We start from the raw sequence: 18,989 nt of genomic DNA, 5'->3' as shown, positions 1-18,989 counted from the left end.
TGTTTTCCACCATGAGCCATGAGGTGAGCATGTAAAGTTCATGCTCTGTGGATGACAGCATTCCTTGCAGATTTCCAAAAGGGTCCTGGCTGACTCCATGCCTCCATGAGCATAGTGATGGAAATCCCTAGGAATGTGCTGGAATTCTAAAGGCCTCATTCTGGCCATGGATATGCTTTCTTTGTAGTATAGGTTTTCCTGAAGCAGCCTCTATGTGATTCCTTTCTTTACCTTGGGAGTTCTCAGATGTGCTGAGAACAGCAGCTTTGCAGAAATGCCTTCTTTGGTTTGAGTCATATTCAAAGTGGCAGTGTGGGATAGGTGAAAAGTTATGACCCTGACCTCTCTGAGGAAGCACTGCACAGAAGCTTGCAACTTGCTTAGTTTATACAGACAGACCTTATTAGAGAGCCATAGTGGCCTATGTGTCCTGTTATTATCATGCTTTGCAGGTGCACAGAAGGTGAGGATGTCAGACATGAGTCTCTGCTCACCCTTCACCTTTTGTGTCTTACCTTCTTTTCTACCCTTTTCTTCTGTTCTTCCCTCTCTCCTCTGAGTAAGGAGACCATCTGGTTCTGAGGAGGCAGTCGTTTGTCTTTTCCAGTCTAGTTTTCTTTGAAGCTTTCTATTGATTCAGTGGCATGCTTTTCATGTTTGTTTTCCAGAAGTTTCCATAGTCACACAATCTCAAGTTTTCTCTACTCACAGCTTCTCAAAACCCAATGATAGGTTTCACTGGAGAAAATGACAGGTTGTCCATTTTAGCTTCATTCTATCTATTGACACAAGTTGATAAGCAAGGTTAAAAAAAGCTCTTTTCCAGCTGGGCATGCTGGCGCATGCCTTTAATCCCAGCACTCGGGAGGCAGAGGGAGGAGGGTTGCTGTGAGTTCGAGGCCACTTGGAGACTCCATAGTGAATTCCAGGTCAACCTGGGCTAGAGTGAGACCCTACCTCAAAAAAAAAGCTCTTTTCTAAAACCTGATGTTGCCAAGGTGCAGAAGAAAGCATGTGCGCATCCATGGTCCCATTTCTTTATTCTGACTGGTTGTTGCCTCAGGTAATATAGTGGAAGCAAGAGCATAATAAGCACAGCTGAGTACTGCCCCTTTCTTTAGATGCTTTGTTACTTGTGGTGATTTCCATACATGCCAAAGTAAGTATGTCTCTAAGATACAGAAAGGCACGCCACCACAGGGAATTTCACCTTGGAGCAGAGAGCCTCTACAGGTGTAGGGTGGGGTTAGGAAGTAGCAGGACAGCCTTGCTAGAATCCTCAGCATCTTCCATAGTGACCTGTATTCCACAAAGCTAAGGTCAAAAGAGGAGTCACAAATAAGTCCTGATCAGCAGCAGATGGATTCTAAGATTTATATACTGAACACACTTAGAAATCCATGCAAGGGGAGCTGGAGAGATAGCTTAACAACTAAGGAACTTGTTTGCAATGCCAAAGGAACCAGGTTTGATTCCCCAGGACCCATGTAAGGCAGATGCACAAGATGGCAATGGCGGCACACGCATCTGGAGTTCATTTGCAGTGGCAGGATACCCAGGCATGACCGTTCATTCTCATTGTCATCTCTCTCTCTCTCTCTCTCCCCCTCTGCCCCAAATAGATAAATAAAAATAAAATATTTTTTAAAATTCTTGCAAGGCACAAGTCCTCATTTGGGTCATGAAACATTTCTATTCATGGATAATTTCAGTGTGCCCAACACCCTGAGGGTCAATCCTGGGCTTGGAAACACACAGAAAAGTGGTCGGTATAAGCCGATTTGTTACTCCCTTTGTTCACCCTGATCTCTCCTCTTCGCCTATGTGTGTGTTTGTGTCCTGTGTTATTTTCTCCCCCTCAGACATTGTGAACACTCCCAAACCCGATGAAAGAGCCATCATGACTTACGTTTCCTGCTTCTACCATGCTTTCGCGGGAGCGGAGCAGGTATTCGTCCCTCGCGCGTGCAGCTGCTGCTGCTGCTCTTCTGTGTGCGCGTGTGTGTTCCTAGGTGTGTGTTCATGTGCTTCCCATCTTACCTCAGAATCTCCATGTTTCATAACGACCTAATGCAGCAAACTCCAAACCGCAAGTGATTTTTTTTAACAGCCTTTACTTTAGACAGTTCCTGAAGTGCTTTTGTGTTTTTCCCATTGTAGAGATTACCTTTACTTCAATAGCAAAATGTGAGAAGTATTTGTGCATTCGAGGGGGAAAAAAAGTATTTGTGCATGTCAAAAGGAATTTGACAAGGAGAAATGATGGATCCTTTCCCATTCCCTGTTGCTCTTATTTGCCTTAAAATGACCTTTTGTATTCAGTGATTTGCTCCAACATCCTTCAAGACTAATTGTATTTTTAATGAAATAGTGAAAGGTATAAAAGTGTCACAGCCTCAGAAGCCTTCATATATTTCAAGACAGGCTGAGGGACATTGTGGGAGAATGAATGTTCCGTACCTTTGGCGCCTTCCCATCTTCCTGTCGCTTGCTCCTTTATATGGAGAACCCTGGAGGATAAAGTGCACATTGTTTCTGCCATTCCGTCAAAGATCACCACTGGGAATTGATAACTGGAAGTCAGCCTCTAGTCAGGCAAATTAGAGGTGAGGCTTTGGGACAAGCTGTGGGTCCAGAAAGCCTGTTCAGACATGTGCCTTTTCTTGATCTGTCATAGGTCATAGGTTCATGTTCATGGCCCATGTCCCCTCCAGAAATGATGGTAGAGGATTATTTATTGCCCCAACCACTCCTTTAAAGGTTAAACAACAAATTAAGCAGAATCTCAAGACAGATTCAGTTCTGTGGGAGGATACCATCTAGAAAGTTCTATGTGTTCATTAAAAAGACTGAGGCTTTCTTTCCACAGATTCAAAGACAATGACATTGATCTACTCAGGAGCCAATCACTTTAGCTTTCATTTCTAGAGGCCAAAGTCCTTCCAGCCCTAGAAACAGTGTTCAGAAATGTTCATGTGCACAGATATACAGTGACCTGAGATCTTGTTTTCCTTGACCCCATATATTTCTGTGACTAACTTGCTCTGTGTTTTACCAAGCTTGTGTTTTAGACTAATGGTATCTCCCCATTATTCCCTACAGTATATTGAGCCTGCCGTGTAAGTCTATGTGAAAACTAAAAAAAAAAAAGGTGTGAAACAATTCATCCCCTCAATCTTATTCCCATCCCTAACCCAGATTGCATCATATTCAACACACCATGTTCCTTGTCCCTCCCCCGCCCCCCCCCCCCCCGCCACATTCGGCTTTGTGTGTACGCATCCCCATCGACCAGCCGTCCTGTTTACCTATTGTGTTTTTCAGGCCGAGACAGCAGCTAACAGAATATGTAAGGTTCTTGCTGTGAATCAAGAGAATGAGAGGCTGATGGAAGAATATGAGAGGCTAGCAAGTGAGGTAAAGGCAACTGGTGGCCCCAGCTCTGTCCACCCTCTCCCAGGGCTGAGGCAGAGGGTGCAAATGGATTGTTCATGGGTTGTTTTTTTCTTTTTTTTGTTTTTGTATTTTTCATCTCAGAAAGAAAGCAGAAAACACGCCTCATCTCTGAGGTGGTTCATCTTGTTGCAACACAATTCTTTGCCAATGTCTCACCAAGTTCAAGAGAGTTCAAGAGTAGTTCACATGTTTTGAGGTGCTAGAAAGGGGATCCCAGAATTAGCTCTGCCCTCATAGGGCCAGACCCTCTAGGTGACATTATAGTTCTGCCATTTTTTTTTCCTGGGCTACTGACATCCTGTAGAGTGTTCTTCATGGTCAGGAGGCTTGTGCTGCACAGTGGCCCTGTATGAAGAGGATTTGCACAGCCTGTGGCGTGGAGGAGCTGCAGCCTGTGTGTCTGCATATAGACCAGAGGGAACTCTGGGAGGACAGAGCTCTCCCTCCAAAACATTTCAGCCTTTCCTTTTGGAGGTGCCTTCCTATAGTTCCTTGTCTAGAGTTTGGTTTGAGTGGCACTTTTCTAGTTGTTCATCTTGTCATCATTATTGTACCATAAATGACAGCCTCCTCCTTGCCCCTGGGTTGTTTCCCCTAACAGGATCCCAGGCTGAGGGAGCCTCACAGCCCTGTGCTCTCATAGAGATACATATGTAAGACAAGCTTGGGGCTGGGAAGAAGGCTCAGCCAGGAAAGTACTTGACCCACAGCATGAGGACCTGACCTAAATTTAAATTTTATAGCCTGTTAATCCCAGTGCAGAGAAGGTAGACAGGTGTATGCCTTAGGGCATACTGGTTAGTTGTCTTGTCAGATTGGTTCAGTGAGAGATACTATCTCAAAAGATAAAGTAGAGAGCAGTTGAGGAAGACACTTGGTGTTAACCTCTGCTTCCACATGCACACCTGAACATACATACACACACATGCACACACATCACATACACACAGGTAAGGGAGGGATATCAGCTAGCATACTAAATATCAGGCATATAAAATACAAACAAATAAATAAGACCAGATAATTTTGACTTGGATTTAACTTACCTGATAATTGGATATGCTGGAAAAGTATCAGAATACATGGAATAAATCTTCCCAACTAGGTAGTTGATTGTAATCCCATGTAATGATATTGTGTTCATGATGCTACTATAGGGAAAAGCTAGGTGTTCTTTCTTTTTTAACTTCCCTTTTTCTTTTGTCCTTCTCATTATTGCTATTAAAAAATCTAATTTGACATCATTGTTTCAGGCTTCAGTGGTGAAGTGTGTCCACTATGAAAGGATAAATGATTGTCAATAATAAAATCCTTCCTTTTCTTACTTGACTCTTTATTCTCCTAAGACCCTGAGGCTGTATAGTTATCTCACATTCACTCTAGTTTGCTGCCATTTTCCAAGTGACCAGTAGGCATGTGAGTAGATAGAGAGGAGGCACCCAGCGGGTCATTTCTAAGACTTAGAGTGATGCAGAAAAGTGTGGGAATTTGTTTTGGGGAATTCACCATCTTTTCCACTTACATATTATGGAGTTACATAAAAAGTATAAGATATATTTTGGCATGGAGTCAATCCAGGCTTATACAGTACATTTGTCTAGTGAATAAATAGATTAGATCTGACCTTTTTTTAAAACTAAATATTTAAAGTTCAACCCAATTCCTTAATGAGTTTATTGCACTGTTTCTGCCATGTGAGGTTTTTTGTTTTGTGTTTTTCCTTTTTTTTTTTTTTTTAATTTGAGAGTCCATCCAGCATCTGTCTGCTAATGTTTGGTCGCTGAATTTCTTGTAAGTGTCACATTTTTATAAGACACCAGACTTCATGTGCTGATCTGAATCTCAATCTGTGTGTGAGGTCTCTTTGGGGTGGTCACTAGACGTCTCTGGGTTGACAGTTGAATTCATGCCACCGTTCATATAGCTGCCTTCTCTTCCATTAAGTGAGGGCATTGTAACCACACCCAGTTATGTGAAAGCATTAAGTAGGCTGGCTCCAAGTCACTGGGGCCCTTTACTTTTGAACTGAAAGCAGTTTGCAGGTGTTTTCACCCATATTTTTGTTGTTGTTGTTGTTTGGGAACAGCTTTTGGAATGGATTCGGCGGACGATCCCCTGGCTAGAGAACCGGACACCTGAGAAGACTATGCAGGCCATGCAGAAAAAGCTGGAGGACTTCCGGGATTACCGTCGCAAGCATAAGCCCCCAAAGGTGCAAGAGAAGTGCCAGTTGGAGATCAATTTCAACACACTGCAGACCAAGCTTCGCATTAGCAACCGGCCAGCATTCATGCCTTCTGAGGGCAAGATGGTGTCGGTGAGTAGTTGCCGTCCAGTCCCTGTGGTCTGTAGGCAGCCTCAGGCTGTTGGGAAGGAGGCCTTCCCCACCTGAGTATCGACTATTAGTGAACACGATGATGGCCCTGTAACCACTTCATTTTCTTTTCTTGAAAGTTCTAGGGCTTGAGCCTAAGACTTTGCACATGCTAGGAAAGTGTTCCACCACATTAGTGTATGTTTCTTTAAATATTTTTTTTTATTTATTTATTTTCATTCATTTTTCATTTATTTATTTGAGAGCGACAGACACAGAGAGAAAGACAGATAGAGGGAGAGAGAGAGAATGGGCGCGCCAGGGCTTCCAGCCTCTGCAAACGAACTCCAGACACGTGCGCCCCCTTGTGCATCTGGCTAATGTGGGACCTGGGGAACCGAGCCTCGAACCGGGGTCCTTAGGCTTCACAGGCAAGCGCTTAACCGCTAAGCCATCTCTCCAGCCCTAAATATTTTTTTTATTAATTAGTTTTGTACTCACCGAATACAGCCAATTTGGTACCCTTATTAGGCTCATCCGTGACCTAGCCCTTCCCTTTCGCCCCTCCTTGGTGAGGTATATGGGTCATGCATTCTGGAGTTAGCCCACTGTAAACATTGACACCAAAGAGAAAATCCTAAAAGCAGCTAGGGAAAAACACACTTGGCAAACTTTTAAGGGATTTCCTTTTCCTTAAAATTTCTATGCAGGATTAAAAAATAATGTATCAATATATTACATAAAAATTTCAATTATAGGGACAGGGAAGATGGCTTAAGTGGTCAAAAATACTTGCTCACAAAGCTTGTCATTCAAGGATTCTATCACCAAGTCAAGCACATAAGCTATAATTCAAAAACTTGCACATAATGTATGTTTTTAAAATATTTTATTTATTTATTTATTTGCAAGGAGAGATGGGGGAGATAATATGGGTATACCAGGACTTCTGGTCATTGCAAACGAACTCCAGATGCATGCATCGCTTTGTGCATCTGGCTTTACATGGGTACAGTAGAATTGAACCCAGGTTGTTAGGCATTGGAAGGAAGCACCTTAACTACTGAGCCATCTCTCCAGCCCTGTTTTGGTTTTATGAGGTACGGTTTCACTGTAGTCAAGGCTGACTCTGTAGCTCAGGCTGTCTTTAAACTCACAATGGCTCTTCTACTTCAGCCTCCTGAGTGCTGGGATATAGGTGTGAGCCACCATGCTCAAGTGCATATATGTGTTTCTGTGTGTATGTGTGTGTTCGTGTGTGGGCACGTGCACGCACATGCATGCTCATGTGTATGCACATGTATGCATGGGTCAGCCAGAGGACATCCTTATGTGTTCTTCCTCAAGAATGCTGTTCACTATTTTTTTAATTCGTTATGGACATACGTAGTATAGAAATATCATGTGTTGGTGCCATCCTTTCCCTCATCCCTGCCTCTTTTACAAAGGAACCCTCTTCATGGGGTTGTAGGTTATCCCCATGGCGATTGTGGATTATGCTCTCTGTTCACTGTTTCACTGGCCTGGAGCTCACCCATTAGTTTAGACTGTCTGGCTAGTGAGTCCCAAAGATCTCTCTGTCTCTGCCTCCCTAGCACCATGGATACAAATGTATACCACCATGCCTGGCTTTTTAAATGGGGGTTCTGGAGATTAAGTTCAGATCCTCATGTTTGTGAGGTAAACACTACTGATTAAGCTATCTCCCCAGACAACCATCCCTTTTAAAATTTTTGTTTTAAGACAGGGCCTTGCTAAGTTTCCCAGGCTAGCCTCGAACTTGAAACCTTCCTGTCTTAGCCTCCTGAGCAGTCAGGATTACAGATTAGAGCCAGTATGCCTAGCTTCATTCTTGGTATTTTCCTCCTTTTCACCATGGAGTTCTTGACTTGGTTAGCCCTCAGATGGTATCTGGTGCTCTGTGAATGGCCTCTTCCCCTCCTCCCAACTTCATGACCTATGTCCTTTCCTTCCTGCTATTACCACTTTCCCTTTCTTCCCTAGACATCTCTGTCTACATCTGGAGAAGTGTCGAGTGGCTGATGAGAACAGTAATATTAGTTTTAAAATTCCCAATGATCATTTAGACATTTGGAAACCAAACTGTCGGAGTGGTTCCCCGAGAGGATGGAGAAGTTGAAACCCATTGATACCACCCTCAGCCATATGTTGGAAGATTTGTAGGAGCCTGAGATGCCCATGTGTAACACATGTGCCTTTTCTTGTCCTCCAATCCCTAGGACATTGCTGGGGCCTGGCAGAGGCTGGAGCAGGCTGAGAAGGGCTATGAGGAGTGGCTGTTGAATGAGATTCGGAGACTGGAGCGCTTGGAGCACCTGGCTGAGAAGTTCAGGCAGAAGGCCTCCACGCATGAGACGTGGGCTTATGGTAAACCCATGAGAACTGGATTCAGACTTTGAAAGAGTAGAGTTGTGCCGGGTGTAGTGATGTATGCCTATAATCCCAGCACCGGGGAGGCTGAGGCAGGAGTATTGCCATGAGTTCAAAGCCAGCCTAGGCTACATTGTGAGTTCCAGCCAGCTTGAGCTACAGAATAGCCAAAAACCCTATCTCAAAACACTCACACATTCTCTCTCTCTCTTTGTCACACACACTTTCTTTCTCTCTGTCAAAACACACACTCTCTCTGTGTTACACATATACTCTTTCTCTTATACACATACTATGTCACACACACACACACACTGTAGTTAAGCTATGCACAGAACCATGGTGCATCATTACTGTTCTTATTGTGAGTGTTACTGTGGGCATAGGTCTTCACTTTTCTCTGTTCTCTGTGTGACATTTCAAGAACATGAAATTGGATTTTCTAATCAAGCTGGTAACCTCTTTCTTCCCAAAATGACATTCAAGATATGTTCTTACGTGCTTACCCTACATAAGGCCTGGCCTCTTTCCATCTTTTCTATTTGGCTTCATGAGTATGTGCTCATTTGCTAGTCATGGGACAAATAGCCCAGGTTCAGCTACTGATTTCTGCCAACAGATTGTGTGTTAATACCACCAAGCAAGAGAATATCCTATTTACAAAATATGACTATAAAAGAAGAATGCAAGGGACGTTTCTATAGTGTAACTTCCTATATCATTCACACTCAAGCTTTTAGGTTCATTTATTTATTTTTGAGGTAAGGACTCACTAAGTACCCCAGAGTTTTTGGACTCATGATCCTCCTGGCTCAGCCTTCTTAACCTTGAATTAAAGGTATGTGACACCATGTTCAACTTCATCTACCCTTTTCAGACCTCACAGCTATACCTATTTGTGCCATGATAATCTGGACATGTGATTAGTTTTTGTCTTCTTAATGGACATGGTAGTACATGACTGTACTCCCAACATTCGGAGGTTGAGGCAGAAAGATCAGGAGTTCAAGGTCATCTTTGGTTATATAATATAAGGTCAGCCTGGCTACATGAGACCTCAACTCAAAAAAGTCGAGAATGGTCCGTGAAGATGCATGAGTTGTCAAAGGTATATGCTTGCAAAGCTTGCTGACCTGGGTTCAGTTCTACAGTACCCACATAAAATCAGATGTATAGCTATAGCATTGCATATGTGTCTGGAGTTCATTTGTAGCAATGGCAAGAGGCCCTGGTACAAATTATATGTATATATCATATATATTCATTATTATGTGTAACATATGTAATTTGCATATATTTAAAGTAGAGAGGAGAATGAAAGATGAAATAATAGAGGGAGGGAGAAATATTTCCTCATCACATTTTACATATATATTTTATTCATATTTTTTATTTTATTGAGACAGTCCAGGCTGATCTCCAACTCTCTGGGTAGCCAAGGACAACCTTGCATTCTTGATCCTCTTGCCTCTACCTCCCAAGTGCTAGATTACTGGTATGTGCTACCACACCCAGCTTTTGATTTTTTTTTTTTTTACAAGAGTGAGAAAGTGTGAGTGAGAGAACTGACAGGCCAGGATCTCTAGCCATTGTAATCAAACTCCAGTGCATGTGACCCCTTATGCACATGTGCGACCTTGCACGCTTGGGTCACTGTACATCTGGCTTACATGGGACCTGGAGAGTCAAACATGAATCCTTAGGCTTTGCAGGCAAACACTTTCATTGCTAAGCTCTCTCTCCAGACCTCAGCTTTTGATTTTTGATATAACACAGCAAGGTAGTGACTGGCAGAGATGTTGGAAGCAGGGGGTTGCTGGCATACCCACTGTGACACAGGCAGCGGAGAACCCTGTGTGAGCCCTTCTCAGTGCAGCAGTGTCCCTGAAGATTAGGACTACCAGCCAGGTCTGGTGGCTTATGCCTATAATCCACAAACCCAGGAGAACAAGTCAAGAGAATCCCTGAGAATTCCAAACTAGCCTGGGCTGCATAGTGAGTTGAAGGCCAGCCAGGACTACAAAGTGAAACCATATTTCAAAAAACCAGTCAGCCAAAAGGAATGGGGTCAGCAGGAGTGGGGCAAGAAAAAGTAATGGGGAAGGTGGATATGATCAAAGTACACTATATTACATGTATGACAATATAATGACACCAATGATGTGTGATTAATATGTGCTAAAAAATTAAGCACAAAAAAGAAAATAGGCAACTCTGTCCTTAGAAACAAACCAAAAAAGAACCAACCTGCCAAAAAAGAATGGGAATACCACTAACCCCTCCCTTGCAGTGCTTTTTTAAAAAAATTCTTGGGTTCTAAAAATTTATTTTATAAAAGGTTAAACTCTATATCTCCTTACCTTCCCCCACACACATACAGCTCCACTACCCTTTCCTTGAGGGCCTTCTTCCTTGAGGTTGTTGGTATTCACTGTGGAGTCATGAAAGCTTCTTGCTGTGTGGGGGTACTATGCCTCAAGATATTCCTATCCACCCTGTAGCTCTTACAATCTTTCTACCCTCTCTTCCACAGTGTTCCCTGAGCTACAGTGGGACTTTTAGCAGTCTGGTTTCGTGTTGAGTTTTCTGTAGCTTCTGGGTTTCTGCTTCAATGGGTTTTGATTGGCAGTGTTGTCTGTCACTATTTCCCTGGTGCTGGTTGTCGAGCGAGCAGTGAGAGCTGTGTTCATGTCTCTGCTTCCTCTGCGGTGTTGTCTGGGCCCTGGGCAATGTGTTAGACATGGGACATAATGTGGTGGGAAGTCAGCCTTCTTCTCTTGTTGTGTTGGTGGATCTTGGATCTCCTCAATATTCTCTGCCATCTGTAAAATCGAATAGATTCGCCAACCAAGAGGGAAAGCAGCTTGGATTAGAGGAGACATGCATAGTTGTTTGAGAGACTTTTTGGTGTGTATGCTCACTCTTGATATCCAGAGAGCAGCAGGAGCTTTTCTCTGGAGTCTCTTAAGTTTTCTGGCCATGGGACACTGACTTGATTTCCAGTATGAGTTCTCTTTCCCTGAGCAGGTCTCATGTCCGATCCTAGAGCAATCAGTTATCCACATGCCACCACTACATAAGTGTATATTCCTGGCCTGGCTGGTTTGTAGCTTCCTGAGTTCCTGGCTTATAACTGTTGGTTACTGTTGTCTCCAGGCAGCTCCCATATTAATTTCCAGTGCTGTGAGGTCAAGCCAGGAGGGAGCTGGCCACCCTCTTGGTTCCAGAGTGGTAACTTGATGTCCTGTTGTCACAGCCTGAAGTGTCTTCAGCAGTAGGGTCTTCCCTTTTTAACTCAGACAGGTAACTGAGTACTTTGGCAATGGCCCACATTTGCGGGTGCAGACCTCATGAGTCTCTCTGACCAACAGGGGGTTATGGGGAATAACCCAGTTCTGGAGCTAGAATTTATCAGCCAGAGCCCATGGTTTTAGGATTAAATTTGTTCTATCTTCTACAGATTTTTTCTGTCCTGGCTGTCTCTACTCTCTGTTTTTTGGTGATTATATCGTGTAGATTGCTGTCTAAGAGGAACTTTTCTATGTTTTGACTTATGTTGCCTTAAGTTTTGTATGATTTTCCCTTCCCACCTGCCCTACCCATCAAGACCCTCCCACCCTGATGTTCTGCCCCTCTCCTAGCCTGTCACATATCTCCATCTGTCCTCCTCCCTGCTTCCTTTCTCCTGTTCTCATTCAAGTTCTATATCCATATTCCTGGTGCATACTACCATTTAAACTCATCTCCTGTTGATACAATTTAGGGACTGCATATGAGAAAGAATATGCAGTGTTTGTCTTTCTGAGCCTGTGTGAGCTCGCTTAGGATGATTTTTTCCAACTCCATCATTTTCCCCTTGCAGAGCTTTTGTGAGACTTCTGTCATTGTCTGTCATGTTGTAAACACTACAGTAGCATCATTCAATATGTTAACAGTAACTTTCTACTTCCAACTTTACAGAACTAAATTACTTGAGGGAATAACTGTGTTTTCACAGTTAATAATTTAATAACTGGGTTTTCAATCATAGCAGTGGCTAAATTTAAGAAATATGGAAAATTAGTAGAGGTTCCAAGAGGAAAACTTGTTAATCTTTTTCATTTTTAATAAATATGATTCAGATATTGTTTATTATTAGAACAAGCAAAACACAGGGCACATTTCACCTCAGAATATAACTTTCAAACCCAAAGCACTGACGAAGTTGCTGACTGGCCAGCAGAGTGCAGTGGGTTGGTGGGAGGGTGGTTTTAGCTGAGAGTTTTGGAAACAAGGTTGTGCTGAGTAGCTCATGTTCACCTGGACCTCACCCTCCTCCTGCCTCAGTTTCCTGGATGCTGAGATTCCAAGTGTGTGCCACCATACTTGTTTAGCCCTAGTGTTTTATCCAGCTGAGATGATTATTGTGCTGGAAAAGCAGATGATCATTATCTAGAAAGATGTAGAATACACCTTTATTTTGTAAGATGCCTTAGCATGCTTCTTCCACCCCAGCAAACCTCTTCCTGTGCCCTGTGAGCACTTAGAGGGGCTGGGTGCCCACTACAGGTGACAGCTTGAGTGACAGGGCGTGCTCACCTGCTCTTTCGCTCATGCTGTCCCCGGCCCTATTTCTTGTTTGCTGAAGCTCTCAGGGCTCCCTGGACTTGTGACTGCTGTGAGGAAGCTGCTTCATGACAGCGGGCAGCTGGGGGGGGGGGGTGCTACTGCTTTTTATGTTTTTTTTTTTAATCAGAAGTATTGGGAATTGAACTGAGGGCCTCACACAAACTAAGCAAGTACTCTACCACTGAATTACCATTTCTCCCATTTTTTATCTGGAGACAGGGGCTCACAGAGTTACACAGGCTGGCTTTGAACTTGTGATCCATTTGCCTCAGCTTGCTGAATGGCTGGGATAACAGGCCTGCAGCAGCAGACACACCAGCCTCACACTTCTTACTGCCCCTTTTGCAGGTAAAGAGCAGATCTTGCTGCAGAAGGATTATGAGTCGGCATCGTTGACGGAGGTGCGGGCCCTGCTGCGGAAGCATGAGGCCTTTGAGAGTGACCTGGCAGCACACCAGGACCGTGTGGAGCAGATTGCAGCGATTGCCCAGGAGCTCAAGTGCGTGCTGTTGTCCTGGGACATGGGGAACTTGAGGGCTATAGTACCAGGTGGGGTCTCCATGGAGTGCACCGGAAGGCCTACCCTGCTTACCTGCTGAGTGCAGGAGGTCAGACCAGAGACCCTACGCTAGCATCTTTTGTTTCTCTAAGTGTAGAGATAGATTCTACTTTGCTCTCTTGGTGTGGCAGGATTTCTGTGGTCTCCTTTCCCAGTGTGAAAGATGGAGGCTCACAAAGGCAAGGGCAGGCAGCCTGGCGGAACTGGAGCAGGAGGTGGGAGCCACACCTTGTGGAGAGAGCAATGCAAAGCTGCCTGAGCCCCAAGCTTCTTCCTTCTGATGAGCTGTGTTCCTGGGGGCTACTGGCATGGCACTAAGGTCAGGCTGTGCCAAGCACCAGCCTATGTCCTCAGTCCCACTCTGTGCCCTATGAGCCCTGGGATGTGGCTGCCCTCAGTGAAAGGGGACTCTTTGGGGTGTTCTGAACTTTCATATGGCCCTGTTTTGTTTGTTTGTTTTCAAGGTAGTGCCTCATTCTAGCCCAGGCTGACCTGGAACTCACACTGTAATACCAGGATGACCTCAAACTTGTGGAAAACCTCCTACCTCAGCCTCCTGAGTGCTGGGATTAAAGGCATGAGCCACCACAGCAGGGTCCCTTTAAAAAATTTTAATTTTATTATGTTTTGTGATGTGTGTGGGGTGTGTGTGTGTGTGTGTGTGTATGCACGCACAAGCACTCATAGGGGTTCAGATGTACATGCTGTGTGTGCTCAAGTGCAAAGACCAGAGAAGAGCCTCACATATCTTCCTCTATCACTCATTTGTGAGCCTTGAGATGGAATCTCTCTCTGCTTGGGGTGGAAAAGGAACTCAAGCTATTTAGTACACTGCAATTGCTCCAATGAGTGATTGGAATGATTTTAAGTGCTGCCCATAAACCTTAAGTAATAACTTATATTATTATTGTTGTTACTCCTGCCATCCGGTGCCTTTTCCTTCCTACAAGTAAGAAGATCTGCATCCCAGATTTAAGTTGTGTTCATCTTACTATTACTAACAATTTTCTCCTTCCTATCATAAAAATAAATCAAATTTTGGGGGAAATTCCCAGAAGTACAAAAAAGTAATTATGAGGCTTTGGGAGATAGCTCAGTGGTTAAAGCCATTTGCTTGCAAAGCCTGACAGCCCAGGTTCAATTTCCCAGGACCCGCATGAAGCCAGATGCACAGTGGCATGTGTGTCAGGAGCAGCAAGAAGCCCTGGCACACCCATTGTGTGTGTGTGTGTGTATGTCTGTCTGTCTGTCTCCCAAACAAATAAATAAATAAATAAAGTTTGAAAAGTAGTTATGCAGGGCGGGAGATATGGCTCAGCAGTTTAAGGCACTTGCTTGCAAAGCCTGCCAGTCCAGGTTCAATTCCTCAGGACCCATATAAAGCCAGATACACAAAGTGGCAAGTGCATCTGGAATTCATCTGTAGCAGCAAGAGGCCTTGGTATGCCCATTCATTCTTTTTTCTTTCCCTCTCCCCTTAAAAATAAGTAATTTTAAAAATATTTATATAAACCCAACTCTTCAAAGGCAAATGCACATGCAGCCATTGTGTAGGAGTGAGAAGACCCTATAAATAGTCTTGGAAGGGGGAGTGCTGTGTTGCAATATGGATCAGTAGAAAGATCCTTTTTTGCCTTAATATATGTATGAGGTATATGTATGTCTGTTTATACATGTTTGGACATACACATGTTTAGAGACCCAAGATTGACATTGGATGTTTTTCTTAGTTGCTTTCCACCTATTTTTGAGATAGAGTCTTCCACTGAACCTAGAGCTCACCGATTCAGCTACACTGGCTAGCTAGCACCCTCATGTTTCCTTTAGTCTTTGCCTCCCTAACACTGAGATTACAGGTGCACGTTATCATGTCTGGCCTTTATGTGGGTGCTGGGGATCCAACCTCAGGTCCTCATGCTTGTGTCACAAGCATTTCACTGACTAGGCCATCTTCCCAGCCCCAAGACTTTTTTTTTTTTTTTTTTTGAAGCAAGCCCAACGGACTGGCCTTTCTTTTAATGTGAGAGAGCAAGAGAGGGAGAGGCTTCTAGCCACTGCAGTCGAACTCCAGATGTCCCACCCTGTGCACATGTATGACCTTGCATGCTTGTGTCACTTTGTGCATCTGACTTACATGGGACCTGGAGCGTGAACATGGGTCCTTAAGCTTTGCAGGCAAGGGCCTTAGCCACTAAGCCATCTCTCTAGCCCCCCAAGATCTTTTTAAAGTGTGTGTGCACACATGAGTGTGTGAGCGCATGAGGAGGCCAGAGTAGGTGTCGTTCCTTGGGAACATTGTCCACTTTTTTTTGGTTTTTTGAGATAGAGTCTCATTCTAGCCCAGGCTGACCTGGAATTCACTATGGAGCCTCAGGGTGGCCCCAAACTCACAGCAATCCCCCTACCTCTGCCTCCCAAGTGCTGGCATTAAAGACGTGCCCCACCATGCCCAACCATTTTCCACTTTTTTACACATGGTCTATCACTGGGAACAGAATTCTGTAAGTAAGCTAGACTGACTAGCCATCAAGTCCTAAGAATCTGCATGTATCGCCTCCTCAGTGTTTGGATTACAAGTGCACACTATGCCTAGCTTTGTTTACATAGGCTTTAGGGACCAAACTCAGGTCCTCATGCTTATAAGGCAAGCATTTTACTGACTAAGCTATCTTCTCAGCCTTGAAATAACTTGACTACTTTTTTACTGCTGTGGCCAAAATACCTTACAGAAACAACTTAAGGACCAAAAGGCTCATTTTGGCTCATGGTTTCAGAGGATTTGGGCTCATCGTGGCAGACAAGGCATACTAGTAGGAGCTGTCCACAGGTATAGACCAGGAAGCAGGAAGCAAAAATAGGTATGAACTTTGAAGTCCCAACCGTAGCGGCCTACCTTCTCCACCAGGTCTGATCTCCTAAGGTTCCACAGCCTTCAAAATAGTGCCATAATCTGAGGACCAGGCATCAATAACATGAGTGATGAGCCAAACTGTAACAGACCCCTAGGTTTTTGTTTGATTTCTGGGGACATCTTTCTTCTTTTACATTTGAACTTTGATTGCCTTTCTGTTTTTTATCAGGATTATACAAATTTGGTGCTTGATTTTGGAGAGGGTTTTTTATTTTTTTTATTTTTATTTTTTGGTTATAACAAGTGGGCAAAAGAATGTCAGTCAACCTCAGTCACATGGGACGCATGTGTTTATGGACAGCTGCTGCTTGCTTCTAAGAACTGGACAAAGTTTAATGAAGTGACAGGGAACTTCTGTCCCTATCAGAATGTTCAGAAAGAACACTCAGATAACAATGCATGTATCTTCTCTGTTCAGTAACAGAAACAGTAAAGTTAGTAAGTTTGAGGTAATGTTCCAGAAAAAAAAAGTGAACAATCAAAACCATAATTTAAGGTTAAAAAAAACAAAGATGGGCTGGAGAGATGGCTTAGAGGTTAGGTGCTTGCCTGTGAAGCCTAAGGACCTCGGTTCGAGGCTTGACTCCCCAGGACCCATGTTAGCCAGATGCACAAGGGGGCGCATGCGTCTGTAGTTCATTTGCAGTGGCTGGAGGCCCTGGTGCGCCCATTCTCTCTCTCCCTCTCTCTATCTGCCTCTTTCTCTCTCTGTCTGTTGCTCTCAAATAAATAAATAAAAATAACAAAAAAAAATTTAAAAAAAAAAGACATAAACTTAAGCCTCAAGGAAATGGTTGACAGGAAAGGAAGTGACTTCCTGAAAGTTGTCTTATCCTGGGCTATTTTGGAAGAACTCTAAAAGTGATGTCACCTCCCATAATTCTCTCTTCTTAATCAAAAAGGTGATTGGAATTGGGTTTTATGCAGCATTTATACTTTTATGAGGTTAACTTCTAGTCATGTGTTTTTTTAATGGACAGTTCTAATTACTTCACCACTCAAAGACCCCAACGGGATGCATAGATGGGTCTGGTGAAGAAAACTAAGCATTCAGTAAGACATCATTTTGTTCTATCACATTGACAGCATAAGACAGGCCAGAGTCTCGTTGTTTCTCAGTGGAAGAGCTCTGTTTTAGAAGTCCTTCTGTGCTTGGTAGCGTCATGGAGCCCTCCTGGACAGGCTGCCCATGTGGCAATGAGCTATGTGTCCTTCCAGAGGAGCCAAGGACACACAGCCATGCAAGCCGACACCACCTCCCCATGACTCATTTGATGTTCCAGTCACTGTGGCTCAACCTGTCTTCAGGACTGACTGGATCAGACCTGGCTTCCCTTACCGTTTCCACTTCAAAGTCATGCGCTCAGGGGCGCGCAGACAGCACCTGGCAGCAGAGAGCCGGCAGCAAGCTCTGGGAAGACAGTGCTTTCACTTAGAAATCGCTTGCTCAGCATGAGTTTTAATAATTCTTACAATTTATTCCAAGTGATGATGTTTACAAGGGGATGATTTTCATAAAACCCTGAGAATCCCTGCTAGCTCTGCATTAGGTCTCTCATCTTTCTTCCTTCTTTGTGTGTATGTGTGTGTCCGTTCATGTGTGTGCTGGTGTACATGCATGTGTATGTGTATGGAAGCCAGAGGACAACCTCTGGTGCCTTAGGATGCTACCAGCCTGTTGTGAGATAGGTGCTATCACTGGCCTGGAACTGCCCAGTACCTAAACTGGCCACTGAGCCCCAGGGAATCCATTCTCCTGTCTCTTCCTGTTCACTGAGATTACAAGCATATGGCCACCATTCCTGACTTTTTAAAATGTAAGTTCTAGGAATTGAAGTCAGGTTCTCATGCTTGTGAGGCAAGCAGTTTTTCAGTTGACATAGGTTAGCTCTCTTGTCATCTATCAGGTATTTCTATTTTTGCATATGTGTCTGTGCGTGTAGGTGTGTAGAAGCCACAGGATGGTTTCAGTGTCCTCCTCACTAGGAGTGTCATCTGCCTTTTTTTGAGACATCTTATTGACTGGGTTCCTTATTGACCTGAAGTTCTTCATTTGGGCCTGGAGGAGCTGGCCATTGAGACCCAGGGATGCTCCCAAGTCCTCTTCCCTGGTGCTGAGATTACCTGTGCACGCCACCATTCCTGGCATTTTTACACAGGTTCTGGGTATTGAACTCAGTCTTCATGCTTGCGAGGCAGGCACTTTACCTACTGAGCCATCTTCCTAGTCCTCTGTAAGATTTTTTTAAATTTATTTTATTTGTTTGAGAGGAAGAGACAGAGAGAGTGGCAGACACACAGAGAGAATGGGCATGGCAGGGACTCCAGCCCCTGCAGACAAACTCCAGATATATGTGCCACTTTCTGCATCTGGCTTATGTGACTCCTGGGTAATCAAACCTGGGTCCTTTGGCTTTGCAGGCAAGTGCCATAACCATTAAGCCATTTCTCCAGTCCCAGATACCTTTTTTTTTTTTTTTTAACTTATGGACATACTCAGTATGTAAACAGCACATGTTGGTACCATCCTTTTCCTCATCCCTGCCCCCCTCCAAAGGGACCCTACTTGTTGGGGTTGCCAGGTTGTGCATTGTAGGGGTAAGCTGTTAGTTGTAAGGAAGACACAATGTCTCTGTGCATTATGTTCCAACTTGTGGCTCTAACAATCTTTCTGCCCCCTCTTCTGCAAAATTCCCTGAGACATGTTGGGTGCATTTTAAGTCTACTTCAGTGATGGGCACTTAGGAGCC

At 44.0% G+C, this 18,989-nt stretch overlaps 1 protein-coding gene across 2 annotated transcripts in view; it reads left to right on the top strand.

Annotated features, from left to right (window-relative positions):
- Positions 1 to 18,989, top strand: part of Actn2 (actinin alpha 2) — a 94,905-nt gene that overhangs the window by 48,455 nt on the left and 27,461 nt on the right. For both annotated transcript variants that reach the window (XM_004662191.3, XM_045152452.1), the window contains 5 exons: positions 1,863 to 1,948; positions 3,325 to 3,417; positions 5,543 to 5,773; positions 8,011 to 8,158; positions 13,118 to 13,268. In XM_004662191.3, coding sequence (XP_004662248.1) covers positions 1,863 to 1,948; positions 3,325 to 3,417; positions 5,543 to 5,773; positions 8,011 to 8,158; positions 13,118 to 13,268 — 709 coding nt within the window. The remainder of the gene's footprint in view (positions 1 to 1,862; positions 1,949 to 3,324; positions 3,418 to 5,542; positions 5,774 to 8,010; positions 8,159 to 13,117; positions 13,269 to 18,989) is intronic.

Source organism: Jaculus jaculus, chromosome 6 (genome assembly GCF_020740685.1).
Source record: "Jaculus jaculus isolate mJacJac1 chromosome 6, mJacJac1.mat.Y.cur, whole genome shotgun sequence".
NCBI classification, from domain to species: domain Eukaryota; kingdom Metazoa; phylum Chordata; class Mammalia; order Rodentia; family Dipodidae; genus Jaculus; species Jaculus jaculus.
Note: the sequence above shows the minus strand (reverse complement) of the source record. Positions and strands in the feature narration are given on the sequence as shown.